We start from the raw sequence: 20,650 nt of genomic DNA, 5'->3' as shown, positions 1-20,650 counted from the left end.
CCTTGAGTGATACAGAACACTGCCAAAGCTTTGATACCAATGTAAGGTGCAGCGGAGTGAATGTTGAACTTTGCTCAAGATGAGTGCTCCGAACTGTGCTCAAGAATTCCTTTTACTTACGGAAAGGAGAGCCTTCTGTTCCTTTAGTGAGAGAGTGCAAATGATCACAAACAAAGTGGTAAACACTGTGAATGAAGGTGCTGAGACTGAGAGAGAGAGAGAGAAGAATACGACACGAGAATGTTGTCAAACCCTCCTCCGAAGGCCCCACTCTCTATGGCGAGAGCGGTCTATTGCTATTGATTGCACAAATCTCTACAATGCTTTGGACTTGCCGACGATGTCGACGACGACGAGACGAGCTGAAATCTGAAAACGCTAATGGCTGAAAACTGCAAATCTTTAACTGCTGAATTCTGACTCTATGTCGGTGACGACGGTGCGACGACGACGTGCTGAAAACACAGATGCTGAAATCTGCTTTTTCCATGCTGAATCTGCAAACGCTGGCTGATCTGACTGTGTGGCGAGGATCTGCTGCGGGAAGGTGAGATCTGCGAGGTTCGGGACTTCCGGTGCGGAGTCTACACGCTGAAAACTGAAAACGCTGATGCAGAGAAGCTAATGACGCCGGAAATCTGCAAAAACGCTAGGCTGAAAATGCTGTCCAAAAATGCTAGGGCTGAATCTGTGTCTTGCTGCAAAAACGCTAGGGCTCCTACTGTCCTGCTGTCGCCAGGTTGGATCTGCAATGCAAAACATTGGATGATTTGCAATGCAAATGAAAAACGCTGGCTGTCTTTGGTAGCTTGAAAACGCTAGGTCTTCAGGCTGGCCTTGCTGAGAAGTTGCACTTCACTGTAGTCTGCTGCCTCTTCAACCAGAAAATGCTAGCGCTAGGGTTCTTATATAGTTCCTTGGCCAAATTGCCCTACCCAGTTTCCCAACAAAAGTCACTTAATAATAATAAGTGAAAAATGGCTAAAACAGGGAAAATAGGTCTATGCACTGTAAAAATACTCCTGATGGGTTTTGATGATAATCTGATGATCATGCTGTGTGCAACCAGAGGATATGCATCTACTCTAAGTGCCTGGACATGCACGGTCTGCGAACAGACTCACAAAGTGCTAGAACACTTCTTAAGCTAACTGAACTGAACTGAACCCTTGTCATGAAGTAGCTTATCCACGTACATATAGGGTTAGATGTGCACGTGACATCTGCACTGTCCGGCCACCCACTCCGAGCCGGCCGTCCACCTTGTCCAGGCGCCCTCATATATATTTCTTTTCTTGTTGGGTCATGTGGGATTTTATCTGGCATTGCCCTACCTCCCCTTGGGCACCTATTTATGGGGGCAGGGGGGTACCCACTTCTATCATCTGGTCATTGTGTATTGGGTCTTGTGCTCATGGTAGTCATGGGGGGTTGATGGCCCCCTCTTCACCATATCTTGTGTTTGTGGTCTCTCTCTCTCTCTCTCTCTCTCTCTCTCTCTCTCTCTCTCGCTTCCGCACACGCGCACACTTACAATTGTTCAGCAACTTTACCTCATTAAATACCACATCTCGGCTAATTACTATTTTCCTGTTTTGAGGCAACCAAATTCTATAACCCATCGCTCCCTCATCTCCATATCCCGTGAAGATGCCCTTGATGGATTTCATATCGAGTTTGATCCTCAGTTCTACAGGTATATGCACAAAGGCATCACAACCAAAGACACACAAATGGACCAAACCTCTTCAGGAATGCCATTTTTCAATGCACAATTTGAAGAGCGATTGCACACATGAACTGCAATTTAAGAGCCTCTCCCCAAAACTTCTGTGGGAGATAAGCTGTGGACAGCATGCATCTGACTCTTTCACAAAGGGTGCGATTCAGCGTAACCGTGAAACGTTTTCAAGGCCGAAACGTTTCACCTTGAAACGCGGCGTTTCACCTCGAAACGTTTCAGTCCAAAATGAGAGCACAGTGAAAGGTGAGACCAAAACGTGCGTTTAGCGACACTGAAATTAAAACTATGGTAACTTATTGTTAGTGAAACGGCTTGTGTTTCACTTGGTGAGCGAAATGTTTTAAGGCCCGAAATGTTTCACCTGTCTTGACATGTCGAAACGCGTTTCATGGTGACGCTGGTGCGATTATAATGTTCAGCCATGCCATTTGATGTAGGATTATAAGGAGCTGAAATGCCATGCATCTCACAAAACTTATTGAACTCGTTAGAGACATACTCCCTCCCATTATCTGTCCTTATGGCTTTTAATTTAAGCCCTTTTTGTGTGGTAACAAAGGCATGAAATTGTTTGAAAGCATTTAACACTTCCCCTTTGCTTTTTAACACATACACCTATGACTTTCTACTAAAATCATCAATAAAATTAAGTAAGTATTGTGCACCCCCATGTGAATTGACAGGCATAGTGCACACATGAGAGTGTACTAAATCAAGAATAGTAGACATCCTTAACGACACCAGAATAATGAGGAGACTTCACATGTTTTCCATATATGCAATCTTTACAAAAATCTGTATTTGAGTACACATTAGAACAAGTTCTATATGGATTTGGGTTGGGTTTGGAGTTATTATCAGAGATGACTTCGTACTTTACGAATCATATATAACGTCTCTTTCCCACTTGATGAATTCTAGCAAACCCATGACCAAATAACAATGTAATGGCCTTTTTCTTTCAAGATTTAAAAGAGAGTCGGTCATTTTATGAGCAAACCCACGTTAATGTGCAAAAACACCACAAAATTAGCAATTTAGTGTAGCTATCATCCATGCAGTGGCACCTTTTGTCCACCACACATGTACCATCAAAGTATGTATACCGTTCTAACTCCTTACGGTCTATAGGAGAGTATTTACGACCATGCTTATCCATCATGACCACTTGGATATTTCTCCCCTCTGTGTGTGTAAAAACATATAGTCTCTTGTGGCGTGTCAGCTCCTCAATGTGGGGTTCATCACATCTTTAATAGAGTGTTTGTTCTCCATTATTGGATTTATACAGCCCCACCTAAGTGTTGTCTGTATTGATCCGTTTTGTCTCGTTAACACGCGTGAGCACAACGTTTTGTTTGTCCAACTTGGGTGGTTCATCCACTAATTCCTCATCTACTTTGTCCTTGGTGCTAGTTAGCCCCCATTTTTTCACAATGAAGGGATTATCCACTCATGCCTAGAGTCCCGACCACAACCAAGGGCTAGTTCACAGGGGGATAATCAGTAGTATGAGTACATTGCTAATAAGACATGGTTGCTGGCTTATGTAGGTACTTTGAGCGTAATGGGCTCCCACAATTAGCTTTACAGTGACATCGTTTTCGTAGTAACACATGATTCTAGCTTATGTTATGATCGTTGATCCTCTCTCTTTACATTGGTAAAGTAAAGAATCAGTGACCAAAAAGAAAAGTAGCATACGCCTCATGTTGTGGCGGTCGTCCTTTGTTATTCGCCTAGATTAGGCCTCGATCAAGTCGTGAGCAAGTTGAAGGCACAAATGAGATTCAAGCTGTTTGCAAGAACAAATTAATAACTTGAAAAGAGGGATGAACTGGAGGACACAGCTGGTTTGAAATTTCCACTGTGTATTTTGTGCACGTGTTTTGGTTGTATAGCTGTGCTTTTTGTGGCCCTGCTTTTTTCAATTAGTTTGGGTTTATGTGATCACGTTTTGATATATCTGAAAAACTGCAAACTTGCAGCACTATGCGACTTCAGGTCTTCGCACTTGTCTAGTTGTCCAGTCGCAAGAGCCCACTGTGGATTACTTAATGGGTGGCAAAATTGCAAGTTCTCCAAAGACATTTTGTGATGGTGCCCTTGATGTTGTTCGATTGGAGTCGACAAAGGTTTTTGCACTTTTCCATTTCTTTATGTCCTTTTGTTGTTTACTTCTTGTTGACTTGTAAAATGTTTTTCTTTGCAGCTGCTGCTCGACCCATTGGTACAGCTAAAGAAGGCTGATGCTAAACTCAATTTTTCACAAGGAGCATTAGATGAGGTTAAAATAAGTGTCCATGGAAAAATGAGGAGCAGAATGTTTTTTTAAAGCTGTTTTCGTAGATTTCCTTTTCAAGGACATCCAAGGTCTGGCTTTGGTGATTGTTTCCTGGAATGCAGGTTGTAGGGGAGGAGCTTAGCGTTCTTCCCGGTATGGATGCAGTTCTGGCTCTTGGAGCTATGGAAAGGCTGATTGGATTTGCAGGAGATATTTTAAAAGGCCAAAAGGCTGATCAAACTTATGATGTGGTCGTGTATGATGGCTTAAGCAGTGAGGAAACTCTACGACTATTAGGGGCAGCAGAGAAATCTAGGTGTTCAACAGAGCTCTGAACATTTATTTCCTTTATGCTGATTCTCAATTTGGTAGATGGTAGAGAAATCATGGTATTTAATAAAAGCTTTGAAATCTCACTTCCTGTTCTCTGAATGTCATTTTGCTTGGAAAGTAAAGTTTTGAAAATTTTAAACTCGGGAGTAGATGGTATTTGCAGCGTGCACGAGATTTAGCTGAGAAAACAGATACAGGCAGGGTTACATCTCCATCGATTCTCCGCCTTTTGGAGACATCTGCAATGCAAGATAGTGGCAGTGAGACACCTGGCAGAAGTATTGCCGAGTTGTGGGATGGGGCTGACAAAGTCCTTGAGGTGAGAAATTGGCTTTCAAGGGTCCTTGTGTTGTGTATTCTCCTTTTGATTATCTCTTTGCGTTAATTTTGTGCAGAGAATCTCTCAAGCATTTGAAGATTCCAAAAGGTTTACTTTTCTTTTATCCTCCTTTTAAATATTTCCTACCTTCAATTTGTGCAGAGAATCTCTCAAGCATTTGCAGATTCCAAAAGGTTTTCTTGCTTTCTAGTGATGGATCCAAGTAATGAGTTATCGGTCAATGCTGCAATGCGTTATTGGGGCTGTGCAACGCAAGCTGGGGCACGTGTGACGGGTGCCTTCTATGCAGAGGACGGAATGCATAACGAGCAGATGCAGGCACACAGAGAGGTGTTTGCTCCCCTTGTTGTTGCGAGCCTGCCCTCAGTGCCTCTTACCAAAGGTACCAATTGGTCACAAGCCATCTCCAACTTGAGTGCAAATGTAAAAACCCTTCTGCAGAAGGACAATTTTGGTGACATACCCACACCTGTTGAGTACAACGTGAAAAGGCAGACAGTTACCTTTTTCCTTCCGGGCTTCGAAAAATCAGAAATAAAATTATCACAGGTTTGCCCCTTATTTAAGTGTCTGTTCCCCCCCTTGCTTTTTCTCAGAATCCCCTTTTGATTAACAGGTCTTGAATTCAAGACTTGCCGTATAGATCCATGAGGTCTCTTGGGGTTGTTCCTACGATGCTAAACTTCTTTTCTTCTCTCTTTTCCATGCATTGTCACCTTGGCACCTTGCAAGTTTTTAGTTTTTTGAAACCACCTCAAGCTCAAGCCTCACATGAAAGCATCTTCCTTGATCATTTAAAAAAAAAATGTGGAACAGTTTTTACCTTGATTGTCTAATACTGATTTTGACGATGAAGAAAGGTGAGCTATGCCATGTGACAGAAAGTGATTGGCTTCCAAAAATAGGGGAGAGAAAATTTCTTGGAGAAAAACGAGAAGAGAGAGAGAAATGAAATGAAATGTTATATTAACGTCTTTAGAAGGCCAGAATGACCTATGAGACCAGAAAGTTACAATGTGGTGGATCTGATACACTGTCAGAGTAACAAAAATGACAAAATAAAATGCTATGGAAACCGAAACAGCTAGGTGTGATCTAAGCAGCTAGGTGGGATAGCTAAATCACAGATCACAAAAGATCCAGCATCTGTCGCTGGCGGATCTCATCAATCTCCTCCATGGTCAATAGCCTGACCGGGCGTTGTGCATGTCGGGCCAAAGTGATCCGAATCCTCTGATGCAGCCTCCGTTGATGCTATGTAGTCCTCCGCAGTCGTGGGCGTCTGGATCTCCCTAGCTCGGTCGCTCGATTGGTCAGTGTGCCTCTGGTGTGAGGCGGCGAGCTCTCCTGTGGTAGTAGCTCCTCCGGGTGTCCAGTGTCTGCTCTAAAGAAGTCTGTGATTTGTCTCTGAGACTGCCTGGCCTCTCCTCTCATCAGGCTCTCTCTGTGTCTGCGCAGCTCCAACAAAAACAGACCCAAGCATCTCTGATCCTCGTACCGCATGACTCTGGAGAGTGGTAGAGAGAGAGAGAGAGAGAGAGAGAGAGAGAGAGAGAGAGAGAGAGAGAGAGAGAGAGAGAGAGAGAGAGAGAGAGAGAGAGAGAGAGAGAGAGAGAGAGAGAGAGAGAGAGAGAGAGAGAGAGAGAGAGAGAGAGAGAGAGAGAGAGATGAAATGAAATGAAATGTTATATTAACGTCTTCAAGAGGCCAAAGTGACCTATGAGACCAGAAAGTTACAATGTGGTGGATTTGATACAAAGTTAGAGTAACAAGATGACAAAATGAAATACTATGTGTGTGTGTGTGTGTGTGTGTGTGTGTGAGAGAGAGAGAGAGAGAGAGAGAGAGAGAGAGAGAGAGAGAGAGAGAGAGAGAGAGAGAGAGAGAGAGAGAGAGAGAGAGAGAGAGATGAAATGTTATATTAACGTCTTCGAAAGGCCAAAATGACTTATGAGACCAAAAAGTTACAATTGGTGAATTTAATATCATGTCTGAGTACGGAAATCACAAAGAACTAACACTAAAAAACACTAAGGAAAAAGGAAATGAATCTGAAGCTGATTCGGAATTGAGACGAGATATGGGGGGGGGGAGGTTGGTAGGTTCAAATGAAATCTCTCATCGGTCTCGCTGTCGATCTCATCAACCTCCTCCATGGTCAGTACTCTGCTTGGCCGTCTTGCATGTCGAGCTAAAGTGATCTGTATCTTCTGTTGCTACAGCCTTCGTTGATGGTGGGAGATCCCCCGAGGGCGCGGGCGTCTGGATCTGCCTAGCTCAGTGGCTCGGTCAAGCAACGTACCTCTAGTGTGGGTGGGCTCTGAGATCTACTGCAATAACTGCTCCTCTAGCTCTCCCCTAGCTGGTGTAAAGAAATTTGTGATTCGTCTTTGAGATTGCCTTTCCCCTGATGTCCTCAACAAGCTCTCCCTAAGTCTGCGCAGCTCTATCAGGAAAAATCCGAGACATCTTTGATCCGAAACCTTCTCTGAACAGGCAGTGGAAGCGGCCGTGTATCTCATAGTACGCCGGGCAATGACATGTGTAGTGCAGCTCTGTCTCTGGCTCTAAGTTACATAGGTGACATATCCTGGCCCCTACTGGCACCCCTCGGAATTGGCCAGTCTCGATCTGGAGCTGATGTGAGGATGTGCATATCTGCCCAATAGCGCATCGTATCCCATGAGATAAGTGCGTATCCATGTATGCAGGCCTAGTCACAAAACCGTCCTCCGTGAGTTGGAGAAGATGCTCTCTGTAGAAGTCCATCTTCGTGTCCAACTCCTGTGTCGGTTGTATCCATGTACTCCTGGTATCTAGTTGAATCAGATCTTGGCATATGAGTCTGGTGATCTCTGTCCGTGTGAGAGGCAAGGAGGGTGCATCTAGGGAGTATTGAAACGGAGGCAAGCCACAATCCATCCATGTTGAAACCATGTGATTGAAACCACGCTGTCATCTGTCCATACCAACATGCTGCATCGCCTTGTAGCGCTAGTTGTCGAGATGACTCCAGGACAAGCCGAGTGTATCTGTCCCTGGGGAGATCCCATAAACCATGTATAAATTATATTGATCTAGTCAATGCCTCCACCACCGGGGGGGGGGGGGGGGGGGGCTCGGCTCGGATAATCTCATGCAGTACTGATGTCTTAGCCTGAATCATCCGAGCAATCATAGAGACCAGAGGCCTCTCCATGCATCTCCATCCAGAGAGAGAGAGATAGATAGATAGATTTTATTATCGTCCTCGGAGGTCAAATATGACCTATGGGACCAAAGTTACATGTGATGTAGTATGTGTATGGCTAATGAGTGACTCTCGATGCTCCAAAATTGTAGTGATGAGAGTCGCAATGGAGAGCCCACACTTTGGCTGGGAGAGGAAAGTGTGTAGGTCTAAGTTATGGCTGAAAATGTGAGAGAAGCAAGTTCGGATGTGATCAAAAGCTGAGCACTCTAGTAGTGTGTGGTACTCAGACTCTCGAACTTGCAGTGAGCATAATGTGCACAATCGATTTGACTCTTCTCCATTGCCCCAACGCCCTATCTCGCATCGAAGGAAATGTTCAAATGGGAGCTAAGCCGAATTGCTGCGATAGTGCGTATCGCGGACAAGGGAATAGGCTCAAGCATGTAAGTGTGAGTACGGTTTCCTCTCTCAGCGAAGAACATGGTTTTGTAGTTGGGGGCAATATAGGTGGTGTAATGTATGAAGCGTGACCCACCAGATTTCTCCCAAGCCGTAATACATTGGCGTTGTAGAAAGCTTCATTCACTTGAGAGTCAATTGAAGCATCATGTAGCAAGTGTAATGCATCCCATCTCCCAAACCACTTCTTTATGTCTTGCATCCATCCCGTGCTCAAGATCTTGCTTTTATGCGTCTTTTGAACTTTTTTGCTTGCTTCCCATGCAATTGTAGGAAGTCGATGTGAGGGGTTTTGACGCATCTTTATCATGTACTCCACAACCCTTTCCATGCCCATAACCTCAATTGGAAGAGATCCCGACTCAAGAAGTAGGAGCATATATGGTGTTTGTGTCTTAACTTGGAGAAAGTTTGTAAGAAAACGCTTTTGGACATTCTCAAACTCTTTCCAAGTAGACTTTGAGATGCTCCCGCCCCACACTTCAACTCCATAAAGAAGAACCGGTGTCACCAATGCATCAAAAAGATACTTCTTGAGAACCCAACACTTGATGTTTCCCGCATTACACATGTTCTCAAATGCATAATATGCTCTCTTTCCCGCTTCCAAACGACGCATAGCACATTCATGCCACTTGTGATTGGATGGAACCTCAAGGCCAAGGTACTTAAAGCTCTCAACAACTTCAAGTGTCTCGTTGTTGTACACAATGCATGGCTTCTCCTTATGATTGGTTTTCACAAGCATAACCTTTGTTTTGGATTCATTTACAATCAGCCCACTATGCAAGCAAAAGTTCTCAAGGACAACCATAAGCTTTTGTGCATCTTCTAAAGTGTGTGCTAGAAGCACTACATCATCCGCATACAACAAAAGCATGATTACCGCATTGCAAATAGTGACCTCTTCAATGCCTTCTTCTTGCATAAAGTCAAGTACCATTTGTTCCAATTGATCGATGCATAGACCAAAGAGAGTTGGTGACAATGGACATCCTTGTTTAACCCCAATAGTGCTTACAAAAATTTCTGAAATTTCTCTTCCCATGCGCAATTGACAAATCACCTTCTCATAGATTCGAGAAACCGCAAGCATAAACTCACTTGGAACTTGGAGTTCTTCCATCCTTCTCCACAAATTGTTACGTGGAATCATATCAAAGGCTTTCTTAAAGTCCACAAAACAACAATACAATCGCTTGCCTTTCAACCGACTTTCCTCCATGAGAACACGAAGAGTGACAAGATGATCAATGGTGCTATGGCATCGACGAAAACCCGCTTGTCCCTTTGCACGCTTGTCATTCTCTTCAGCCCAATCACTCAATTTCATCTCCATTATGCACCCAAACAACTTTGCCATAAGAGACCCAATCATTATAGTCCGGTAGTTGCTTAGAGAGAGAGAGAGAGAGAGAGAGAGAGAGAGAGAGAGAGAGAGAGAGAGAGAGAGTTCTATTATCGTCCTCGGAGGTCAAATATGACCTATGGGACCAAATGAACATGTCACGTGGTGTGAGTGGAGGTCATAAGTGACTCTCGATGCTCAAAAATGGCTGAAATAAGCGTCGCAATAGAGAGTCCACATCGTGGTTGGGAGAGGAAGGTATGTAGGGAGAGCTCATGGCTGAATATATGGGGAAAAGAGGACCTAATGTGGTCAAAAGCTGAGCACTCAAGTAGTGTGTGGTACTCACTCTCTCGCACTTGACGAGGGCATAACGTGCAAAGTCGATGAGACTCCTCGCCAGTGCCCCAACGTCCTGTCTCGCAGCGTAGAGAATGGGAGCTAAGACGAATGGAGGCAATGGTGCGGATTGCACTCAATGGGATGGGCTCAAGGATGTAGGGATGGGTTCGGTTACCGCGCTCGGAGAAGAAGAGAAATTTGTAGTTTGGGGCAATGTGTGTGGTGTAATGACTGAAGCGAGAACCTGCGGATTTCTCCCAAGCCATGATACATTGGCGTTGTAAGAAGGCCTCATTAACTTGGGAGTCGATCGACGCATCCTTGACCAAGTGACATGCATCCCATCTTCCAAACCATTTCTTGATGTCAAGCATCCACCCCGAACTTAGAGAGAGAGAGAGAGAGAGAGCGAGGGCGTAAAAACAAAGAATCAAAGTTGATTTTACTGTGTAATTGCTTTATGTCATATTTACTCATTATTGTGCCTCATTTCCGTCATCGGATGCTTAAGAATCTTCTTTGTCACCCACTTAATTGTTTTTCTTTTGAACTTTGTGGTTGGGGGTTGGCATTTTTTTCCATGCACCACAATTTTGGTCCAATCAATCACAACAAAATTCTTCCTGTTTATCTTTTGCAGTGGAGAGGAGGCTCAGCTTTACTGATTGAGGTGGGAGACCAGAGGCGTGTGGTACAATTGCCACCGAGTTTGCGAGGAAAGGTCTCTGGTGCCAAATTTGAGGGGAAAAGCTTAGTAGTCACAATGAAGCCCAAGTGAGGGATTACATTTTTTGCCAACTGATTTTTAACACCTAAAAATCTGGTCAATAATCCCGGGATTTTGTCACTTTTCATAGACACTCCAAACTAGCGGTGTTAGTCTTTCAGTCATGAAGGTCCAATGAAGGTTCAACTTCATGAGCAAAAAGCCTCTCTCAAATAACAGTGCCATATCATGGCCTCAGGGAATTTGTTAATTGTATCAACTTTTTGGCCTACATAAGGCGTTAGTAAAGCATGAAACTCATGGGAGCGACTGTAAACCGTTGGATAAAATGTGTCGACTAGTGCCACATGGCAAACTTTTGATGGTTGAGCAGTGGGCTCTCTCTCTCTCTCTCTCTCTCTCTCTCTCTCTTCTCTCTATGCTCGTCCTCTTTAGGCCATTATGACCCTTCACCTTGTTTCTTTTTGGGCTTTTCAAGCAAAAAGACACGATGTTACACACTGTGCAATATGGACAGTGCAGTGCTCGACATATTTACTAGGGGTTGTAACCTGGAATGGGTTGTGCACCAGACTTCAATTCTGATTCATTTGATTGGAAACTTATGGCATGATTGCAAGAAGTTTGATGATAGAAATTGCCATCCATTTTTTAGATGGAAACTGATCTTGCCTGTTGACTGGATTTATATCTTTGGCTCGATACCTAAAGTGGATTTTGACAAAAAAATGTATCTTTTAGGATTGACTCTGGCCTCCACAGGACCTTAATAGAACTCTCTCTGACAAGATAGATTGTCGACGAGGCATTACAGCCTTCTTTGGAATTCGTCATTCTTGTTTCTCGTCGGATAGATCTTTGAGGTCTCTTGGGATAGCTTCCTACGATGTCAAACTTATCTTCTTCTTCTTCTTCTTTCCCCTTATCTTTTTGAGAAGAAGTGGAAACGCCCATAGAAGCAGTGGAAGGAATTGTTTTTGCCTCGACATTATCCTTAACCACCCGTTCATTGTAAGGGAATTGTTAAATAATCTCCTTATTGTTGGTTTATGTGACGACATGCAGGCCTAATCAATGAAGCTGACGAGAACAGGAGGGTGAGAGAGCACAAGAAAGTCAAATGATAAAACACCAAAGATTGACATTACTTAAAACACAGGTATCTAATATAAAAGGTCCTTCTCACATGGTTTTATAAGAGCTTATTGCTCATGGATGCCTCATGCAATAGAGCTTCGGTTAAAGGCATGGCTCCTGTTATGCATGCTTTAAGGGTGGATAATACTTTATTTTCCTAACAATCTCCCTTAACAATCTCCTCCATAGCTCGTACCTTGGATCCTTGGAAATCAATATGGTACGTTTCTTGACAAGATTGGAATCCATACTTTGGACCTTGTGACGACAACATTGGATTAAAAATCTTCAGTTATTTTTGCTTCTTTGTTAAGATGGTCTCAAATGGTGCATCACAGATGGTGGGTCACTTTGATCAACCTTAGAAATTGATTATAGCTCGGTCTCAAGTTGCCGTCTTCTGTAGACCCATCTTCAAGATTGAAAGCCACGTCGTTGGCGTCTTCTCTTGCTCCCCACAAACTTGAGATCCGCAACATGGTCTAAAGAGCTGCGGCATGTCCCTATAGATGATAATGTGGATGCAGTCTCATGCAAAGATGCAATGCCGATATAGACGTCTTTATGTGATTTTCAACGGAGGAGAGTTTGGCTATGAACAGATTTCTCGTTGGTTGTAAGTTGATTGTGCCTAGAGAGACACACACATCAAAATACACAAAGTACAGCTCTAATGCTATATAAACATGGCAATGGAATTTTAAAAGGCTATAGACACCCTCACACTAAAAAGACTATCATTATCTTTAAAAGACTTACAAAAGAAAACCCGAGGCGCAAATGAGTAGAGCGACATGCACGCGTGCACAGACACACTGTGACGCCCCAGCTTTCTGGGCGCGTCGGGGAGGGGGCCCGGCGGGGATTCTTACCCGCACGCAGCCGAGGGGACTTCTGTCTTCAAGGGGCCCGTCGGGGATTCTTACCCGCACGCGGCCGAGGGGACTGTCTTCAAGGGGCCCGTCGGGGATTCTTACCCGCACGCGGCCGAGGGACTTCTGTCTTCAAGGGGCCCGTCGGGGATTCTTACCCGCACGCGGCCGAGGGGACTGTCTTCAAGGGGCCCGTCGGGGATTCTTACCCGCACGCGGCCGAGGGACTTCTACCTTCAAGGGCCCGGCGGGGATTTATACCCGCGCGCAGCCAAGGGACCAAGGTGTTGCTTCAAGGGGTCCTGGCACGGACGGCACCGGCTCAGGAGGGCCCGGCTCGGACGGCACCGGCTCGGGTCAAGTTGCGTTCTCGGGGGCCCGGCTCGGACGGGACCGGCTCGGGCGTGGTTGCGTTCCATGGGTCGACGGCCGTTTGTGTTTCGCGGGTCTTCGCGCGTCTCGCGTCTCGGGTCCCTAGCCCCACGTAGCCTCAGGCTCCGCCGCACCGCCGACGGGTCATAGCGTGCCCCGGGGAACCTTGCGTCGAGTCCCCACGGTGCGCGAGTGCGTGGAGTGAGGCTAACGTGCCTAGGTGGGGGGTCCCCTCCCGTGGCCGGTCTTCGGGAGGCTCATACCCCTTATACACACGTGCACACACACACACACACACACACACACACACACACACACACACGTTGTTAGTGTAGTTCCTTTGGTAAGATTACTCTTCAAATTTACTCTTGATTTGGTCCTCGTGGAAACCCAATTTGATGGAAGCCTTTCCTGGCAGTTTCGTATCCCTCTAATGTTTTGGGGAGAACCCTCCCTTATGGATCGCTTTGATCTTAATGGAATGTATATTACTTGCCTTGATCTTGTGCAGGGTGTTGAACCTTGATGGAATTACCTTCCCCTTGTGGGAATGGTACCTTGGATGTTGACTTTGCTTTCCCCTAGTGGGTTTGGGAGCTTTGGTGGGAACAACCCATATCTAAGCATGATCGTTTAAGTGAATAGGAGTTTTGGGAGGGGCATTAACTACCCACCCTCCTTTTCCCCTCCGGCGAGTACCCTGTCCCTCATCCCTTGAGATCAGGGCTAGAAAAATACGTTTTCCCTAACCGAAGAAAATAAGGGCAAACTTGAAATTCTACCGGTTTTTAGGTCAAAATTTGAAGCTTTTGCTGGTATTTACACTAAAACTTGTGTAAATTTGCCAGTTTTCTTCAAGGTAAGCTCAAACTCTAACTGGGATTTTATGATTTTAGCCGGTAACTGTTTGAAAAGAAATGGCTGGCTGAAATGAGATTCCACATGCGATAGGGCTAAAATACATTGTACCCCGGTTTTTTTCTAACACTGCTTGAGATATGATACTTTTCTCTCTTGGTGTTTTACTTATCATATGAGGGGAATTATGGAGCTATTGTACCATGTCATACTATGGGACTACTCACATAGGTCTTGTTGGATTGTATTGGACATGATGGTCGCGACATGGAGAGGTGGTGGATGTCCAATCTATAGTCTTCAACCCCCCTCTCTCTCTATAAACAAAGGTGAGGGAGTTTCCCTCATTCAACCTTGGGTTCTTGCATCTGCTGATTCACTATTTTTGAACTTGTGTACTTAAAGAGAGTGTGTGTCTAGTTGTTTCACTTGCACTTGAGGGAGATTGTGAAAATTTGGTTCCTTGCTGATTTTATTGGAAAATGGATATTAATGAGGATGTTGCTTCCTCCCAAGTTAACCTTCTTCTATTTTGAGAATGTAATAGGAATAGGTTTGGCTAAATTTGGTCTTAACCTTTGATCTTTTCTTGCCGGTTCTTTTCATTGGAAAACAAAGATTTTGGAAATATTGATAGAAGCACTTAATAATTCGAAGGACATATTATCTGGTTATAATTTTTGTACTAATATAAGACGGTGAGCTTCCTTTAAACCACATTTTTTTGTAAAATATTAAACCTGATCTTAGGGTTCTTATGTTTTTTAAAATAAAAAATGATAGTCATAAATACTTCATGGCCACAAAAATGTTACTGAAGAGGCCAAAAAAAACATGGGATTGATTAGATTTCTTAGAATTGATAGCTACATTCTAGGTCTAACTTGGATTTGGACCCCTTGGCAGAGCACAATGGGTTGCTTTTTTTAGGATCTCCTAAGCTTGTCAAGATTCTTTTGATCTATTCTCTAAGCTAGTGCACTTAATAAAGGACTCTTTTGGTTTATGGATGTGTTGTTTTTATGATGAACCCTTTGATTCACAAGAAGATTTTAACATTTTCTAATGTAGGAAAACTGAGTCTTTTTCTATGTTTTTCATACAATACATAACATCATGAGCTTCTGCTCGAGAGGCACCACATACCTAGCTAGGTACGATTGGGGTCAGGGGACCGCCGGCCCCGTGGGGGGGCCGGCGGTCCCCTGACCCCAATCGTACCTAGCTAGGTATGCAATGCCTCCCTCACAGAAGCCAATGATGTTGAGGTAAGTCACAATGTGGGAAATATTGTGAGAAGTTTTTTAAAACTTCTTGTGATTAGCGTACAAGTTTTTTAAAAGACTTGAGAAGGACTTCATTATTGATGGACTTTGACCTAAGGTGTTAGCATTTTTGGTCCTATATTATCTCAGGAATTGGAGATGTGATAAAAAATGGGTTTGGTTGCTTGGATGAAATGACTATCTTGATGATGGTCCTTCCAATGTTGATGAATTCTAACATGCTTGACCTCTATTACATGGTGGGACTTTGATCTAATTCCCTAGCCCTGGCTATTGACATGAGAGATGGTACTTGTATAACATCCTCCCCTATTCTTCTTCTTCATGCCATGCCCTTGAAATCCTTTACCATACCAAGACTTTGTGATTTACTATGAAAACTTGGGATTTGGTTCTCTTTTGAAAAGTATAGACATGGGATTTTGTTGATAGCCAAAAAACTATGGGAAATGCCATCCGATCCAAAAAACTTGGGTTGTTATGAGAAGATAGGGCTGCCTTCGGTTTTTCTTTTTGGCCCTTTTTTAATTAAAACGAAAGATTTTCTAGTCTCTCCTTTTGAATTTTGGGGTATGAGTAAAGCTATGGGGTCTCTCTTGACTTAGAACTGCCTATTTCTTCCTGAAATGGTTGGTTACTATAGTACTTTTTGGACATAAACTTGGGGCTGCTTGCTCTGAGTTTTATTCGTATTTACTTTTAGCTATGGCATAATCTAAGAATTTAAGTTCTCTAATCCTTTTTGGTGTGTCACTTTTTGGTATGGGGCATAATACTAATGCCTTTTGTTACTTCTTAACACGCCCACCTGATTGGCTGTTGTAATGACCTAATGATTAGTTTTTCTAGCATACTAGAGAAGTAGGGGTAGCTTTGGGATTATTTACTGGAATTTTTGACCTCCCTATGCTTGTTTAGCAAGTAACAATCCATTGTGGTGACATCTACATGTGAGGTTGAATATAGGGCAGCTTTCACAACAATTATGGGCTATGTTTGGACACGTAACTTGTTGGGCGATCTCTTGATGCCTCAGGATGGTGCTACTAGAGTTTTCACAGATAGTAAGCAACGATTGCGATGGCACAAAACCTCTTTTTCATGGTCGGACAAAGCATATAGAGGTGCACTATCATTATGTGCAAGAGAGCATTGTAGCAAGAAACAAACATTTGGCATACTATCCTAGTGCTGGTGTTCCATGAGCAAATGTAGGGGCACTTTTTCCCTATCAGTTTTTGTCCCTACTCATCTAGTGATCTACCAGTTAGCCTCTTAGCCTCTCAATTGCTTAGTCACTTATACACAAGTGACTCTACTATGTACACACATTTTGTATAATCTATCTATATGAGCATACACACATAAGTTCATTCTCTTTTGCTCCTAGCTCATCCATTGTCTACTCCATCTCCATCTTGCTTACAACATTCTCAACAACAACAACAACACACACACACACACACACACACACACACACACACACACACACACACAAGTGTATTGATACAACTATAAGACTAGACAAAATATTCCAAGGCCTCCCCTTGGCATCAAGTGGCAATTTTTTGTTTTTCCCACCCTACGTATGGGATACACTCCTTCAATAGACATCTGCCTTTGGGGTTTAATCCACACAGGAACTCCCCCCCATGTGGAAGCATGACTCTTTTACTCTTGGCAATAAGTCCCCTACTTGGGATTATTATGACAAGCATGCCGTGTTTACTTTGGCATCACTCCCCACTCTATACCTCACTCTCTACCCCTTAATCAGTTGCTGTATTCATTTTGCACTCTGACTGTGTGTAATCTCTTTTCGAAAAAACACACACCAAACCCACCCCCCCTCCCCCACTGGATTAACCATGGTGGTTGCCGTTGGATAGCGTATACCTCGTGATGATAACAGATCAAAGGAGAATCGCCAAGATTGTGGCTCCTCGGAACATTTATTGAATGGGTATTTAAAACCAGGTGAGGGTTGGTCTATGCCCCTCGCTTAGCCTTGGCCCTTGCGGTTTGTGTGTATATGAGAAAGAGAGTTTTGTTGAGGGCTTGAACATTTGCTTAGTATGTAGCTATGGTGTTGGTTGAACCTAAAGAGGCTTCATAGGTTGATATTCAACCAAGATAGATTGGGTTCTTCTACTGCATTTTTTACATTATTTTGCACCTACTAAGTGTTTTGTGAGTTGTTATTTAGTACTCCTGGGTATGTTATACTGATTGATGACAAAAAATATTGATGGCAGGTTTTGGATTGATGGTTTTTTTACCATGAACAGTAGATGTGCATGTAAAGCTTGCATCGATTTGTTTTTTTCTATTAAGCAAACTTCTGTTGTAATACTACAAGATTGATTTGAATACTATATTGTATTAATATTGCACTGACAAATTTTTATATATATAAAGAAAAGGGGAGTGGGGTCGAGGGTTGGTATAGTATACCCTTGACATTTGCAGGGACTGCGATGCACTATTGCATGAGAAGTGTTGATGCTCCTCGCCCCAAGGGGGGTCATACATTTGATCTCTGGTGTATGGTTTGGGGTTGTGGGAATATGTTGTTCTATTAATTACATATTTTGGATGGCATCTGTTATTGAGTTAACTGTTGAGCTGCTTGCAAAATAAAGATGCCACTTTTTTGCATTATATGGCTTACTAGAGGTCGGCCTTTTACTATAATTTTATGGCTGAGTAGACTGGATGAAGTAAAATCTCTTCACGTTAGGTATAACAAGTATTGATACAATCTAAGGTATGATGGGATACCTCTTACCCAATTGGGGTTGTAAAGTTCAGTTTTTGCTTGATTTACTTAGGCTAAGTTTGATGACTAAACCAAGCAAAGGTATTTTTGATGGGTAGTATCTGATGCCGAAGATTAGGTCTCTTTAAGTTGCCTTATGACTTTATGAATGAAAGCAAGAAAAGGTTTACTGCACTTGAAAGGTTTGGATGAGTTGCTCGACTGAGTAAAGAAAGAGCTTGACAATTTTTTGGCAAAGTGATTGAAGGGCTGAATTTTGAACCGATATGGGTATTAAGACACTTGGATCAGAAGGAGTGGTGGCCCTCTGATCAAAATGATATGTATGACAATATCTATGTAAGGACTTATAAATATTGGGGCTCTATAGAAACCATATATATAATTATTTCCATAAATTAAAGGAAAAAATGCTTTTTTACAAACATTAAAATGAATTAAAAAAAACTTTGGATTACTTGAGCACTTTGGACATTAGTTTTAAGTCAACAAAGTTCTAAGTTGGACATGGATAACAATTGACATAGTCCATTGACACATGTAAAACACATTCAAGGCTAACATATATGTTCTTGTTTGAATGGATGCAGGTGATGACTCTTATCATTTCTTGGGGCTTTTTTTGGCTTAAAGAAAATGTCGTCCTTGACATTCCAAGCTCTTATCACTTCTTGGAACACACATTTTAGATCAGCTACTGTACTTCTACACTAGAATGAGACCTCATTCTTATAGCAATGTACAAAAATAATTTTAAGACTGAGTTGTTTTTGTATTGGTCATTGTCACTTGTCTAAAGCCATCTGTCTTTCAAACTAAAAAGTTCATTTATGTTTTATTATATAAGTAAAGCAGCTATACACACACACACACACACACACACACACACACACACACGCTTGGTCACTATACTTGGCTATGATTGCTTCATCCTTCACACACATACACACACTATGTTGGTTTACCTTTGTTAAACTAGGACTCACTTGCTGGCTAAATCTTTACCCCGCTTGACTTGAGGCTTGCCTGGACATAATTGCCTATAATGCTTGAGAAGAAGGCTTGGTTGTGCTTTCCCTTAGTCTTGTGGGTGATTACCATGTATATCTACCTTGCACTCTCCTCAATAGGAGAATCTAGCTTATGCTTTGCTTGATGCAGCTGATGTTTATGTTATCTTGAGGATGATCAACTTAAAGCTTTACCTTACACTTTCCTAGATGGTTATAATGTCCTCAATTGATGGTTTTATTGTCTTGTGGTTAACTGCTATGAGTTGATACCATGAAATTTCCTTTAAGGAGCTTATACTAAATGCATCATTTTGCTTATGTTTTATTAAATGATGGGGAGGTGTGATCAAGTTCCCCTATTTTCTTCACATGGGGTTGGTGGTGTTTACTGCTTTCAACTTATGGCTCCCTCTTCCTTGTTGAGATCGCGGGTCTGCACTCCCTTTCTCTCACGCTCTCGACAATCTTCCTCATCCTATTGTTCCCCTTTGCCGGACAATATCCCCTCTGTGAAGCAGTATAATCTTGTTTTTCTCCATTGGTGTCCTACTACTGACCAAGACTCCTACCCTTTTGATGCGTTGATAGACCTCCCTTGTCCCGATGTTTGATGTATCTCCTCAACGCATAATGAAAGCTTGGCATGGATATTGGTGTGCAATGGTGGTGGACGTGCCTCCTATAATCTCCTACCTTCCACCTTTATAAATACAGGTAAGGGATCCTTCTTCCCTCACATAGATTGGGGTTTTAATAGGTTTCTTGAGAGAGAGAGAGAGTGTGTGTGTAGAAAGGAGCATTGGTCTGCATGATTCTACTTCCCAACTTCTTGAGAATGTTGTTGCTTCATAGTTCTCTATTATCTCACTTTGACATAAATATCCTACACTTGACAAAAAGGAAGGATTGAATATTGTATTGGTCTCATTTTTCCATGTTAGCTTATAAATTTGTTTTTTTGGAATACTTGGCTCATATGATTTACTAAAATGTTAAAAACAAAAAAACAAGGAGGGATAGATTGGTTCATCTAAGCCAAGAAAAAGGATTGGACAAGCTTCTGATGACTGCTGTTTTGTTGGTTAATGTGGCTAATGGAAGGATCATAGAACTAATGAAAGGATTATCCTCTTAAGTGTCTTGCATATTAAATTTTGTACCTTTTTTTGGCAGTAGTCTCTACTTTGATATATGGATTCCCACTAAAAACACACAAACTTGATATGGATGGTGTTGATGTTGCGAAGTGAAAGTTCAAAATATTTGTCCATGAAGATGGAACTTGTTGAGAATACTTCCTCAACCCAAGTCTTTTTTGGTCTCTTGTTAATGATTCTTTATAACTTTGGTCCTATAAAAAAATGTCTCATTTTGTTGGATCAATCTATTTGGGCACTTATTTGGGATTATTCTAGGCATATTTTTAACTCACTTATCAATGCAATTGAGGAAAAGTTACTGATCTAGGCATGGGATGCTTTGCTACCTCATTATAACCCTGTACTTCTTGGCTACTTCTTAACTGGGAAAATCAGAAAAGGACTTGAGCTTATGGAGAACTAT

At 42.7% G+C, this 20,650-nt stretch overlaps 1 protein-coding gene across 2 annotated transcripts in view; it reads left to right on the top strand.

Moving 5' to 3' along the window:
- The window catches only part of LOC147435883 (P-loop containing nucleoside triphosphate hydrolases superfamily protein), a 29,139-nt gene extending 17,997 nt beyond the window's left edge, over nucleotides 1–11,142 (top strand). Inside the window, exons 2-7 of one of the 2 annotated variants that reach the window (XM_086488800.1) lie at nucleotides 3,733–3,879; nucleotides 3,957–4,031; nucleotides 4,151–4,344; nucleotides 4,512–4,680; nucleotides 4,843–5,250; nucleotides 10,684–11,142. In XM_086488800.1, coding sequence (XP_086344926.1) covers nucleotides 3,733–3,879; nucleotides 3,957–4,031; nucleotides 4,151–4,344; nucleotides 4,512–4,680; nucleotides 4,843–5,250; nucleotides 10,684–10,821 — 1,131 coding nt within the window. In that variant the 3' untranslated portion in view covers nucleotides 10,822–11,142. Of the gene's footprint in view, nucleotides 1–3,732; nucleotides 3,880–3,956; nucleotides 4,032–4,150; nucleotides 4,345–4,511; nucleotides 4,681–4,756; nucleotides 4,789–4,842; nucleotides 5,251–10,683 lie in introns of those variants that run through there. The other variant, XM_086488801.1, reaches the window with a different exon arrangement.
- The last annotated feature ends 9,508 nt before the right edge of the window (nucleotides 11,143–20,650 follow it).

The sequence above is a fragment of the Adiantum capillus-veneris genome, chromosome 18 (assembly GCF_014529385.1).
Source record: "Adiantum capillus-veneris isolate H3 chromosome 18, ASM1452938v2, whole genome shotgun sequence".
NCBI classification, from domain to species: domain Eukaryota; kingdom Viridiplantae; phylum Streptophyta; class Polypodiopsida; order Polypodiales; family Pteridaceae; genus Adiantum; species Adiantum capillus-veneris.
Note: the sequence above shows the minus strand (reverse complement) of the source record. Positions and strands in the feature narration are given on the sequence as shown.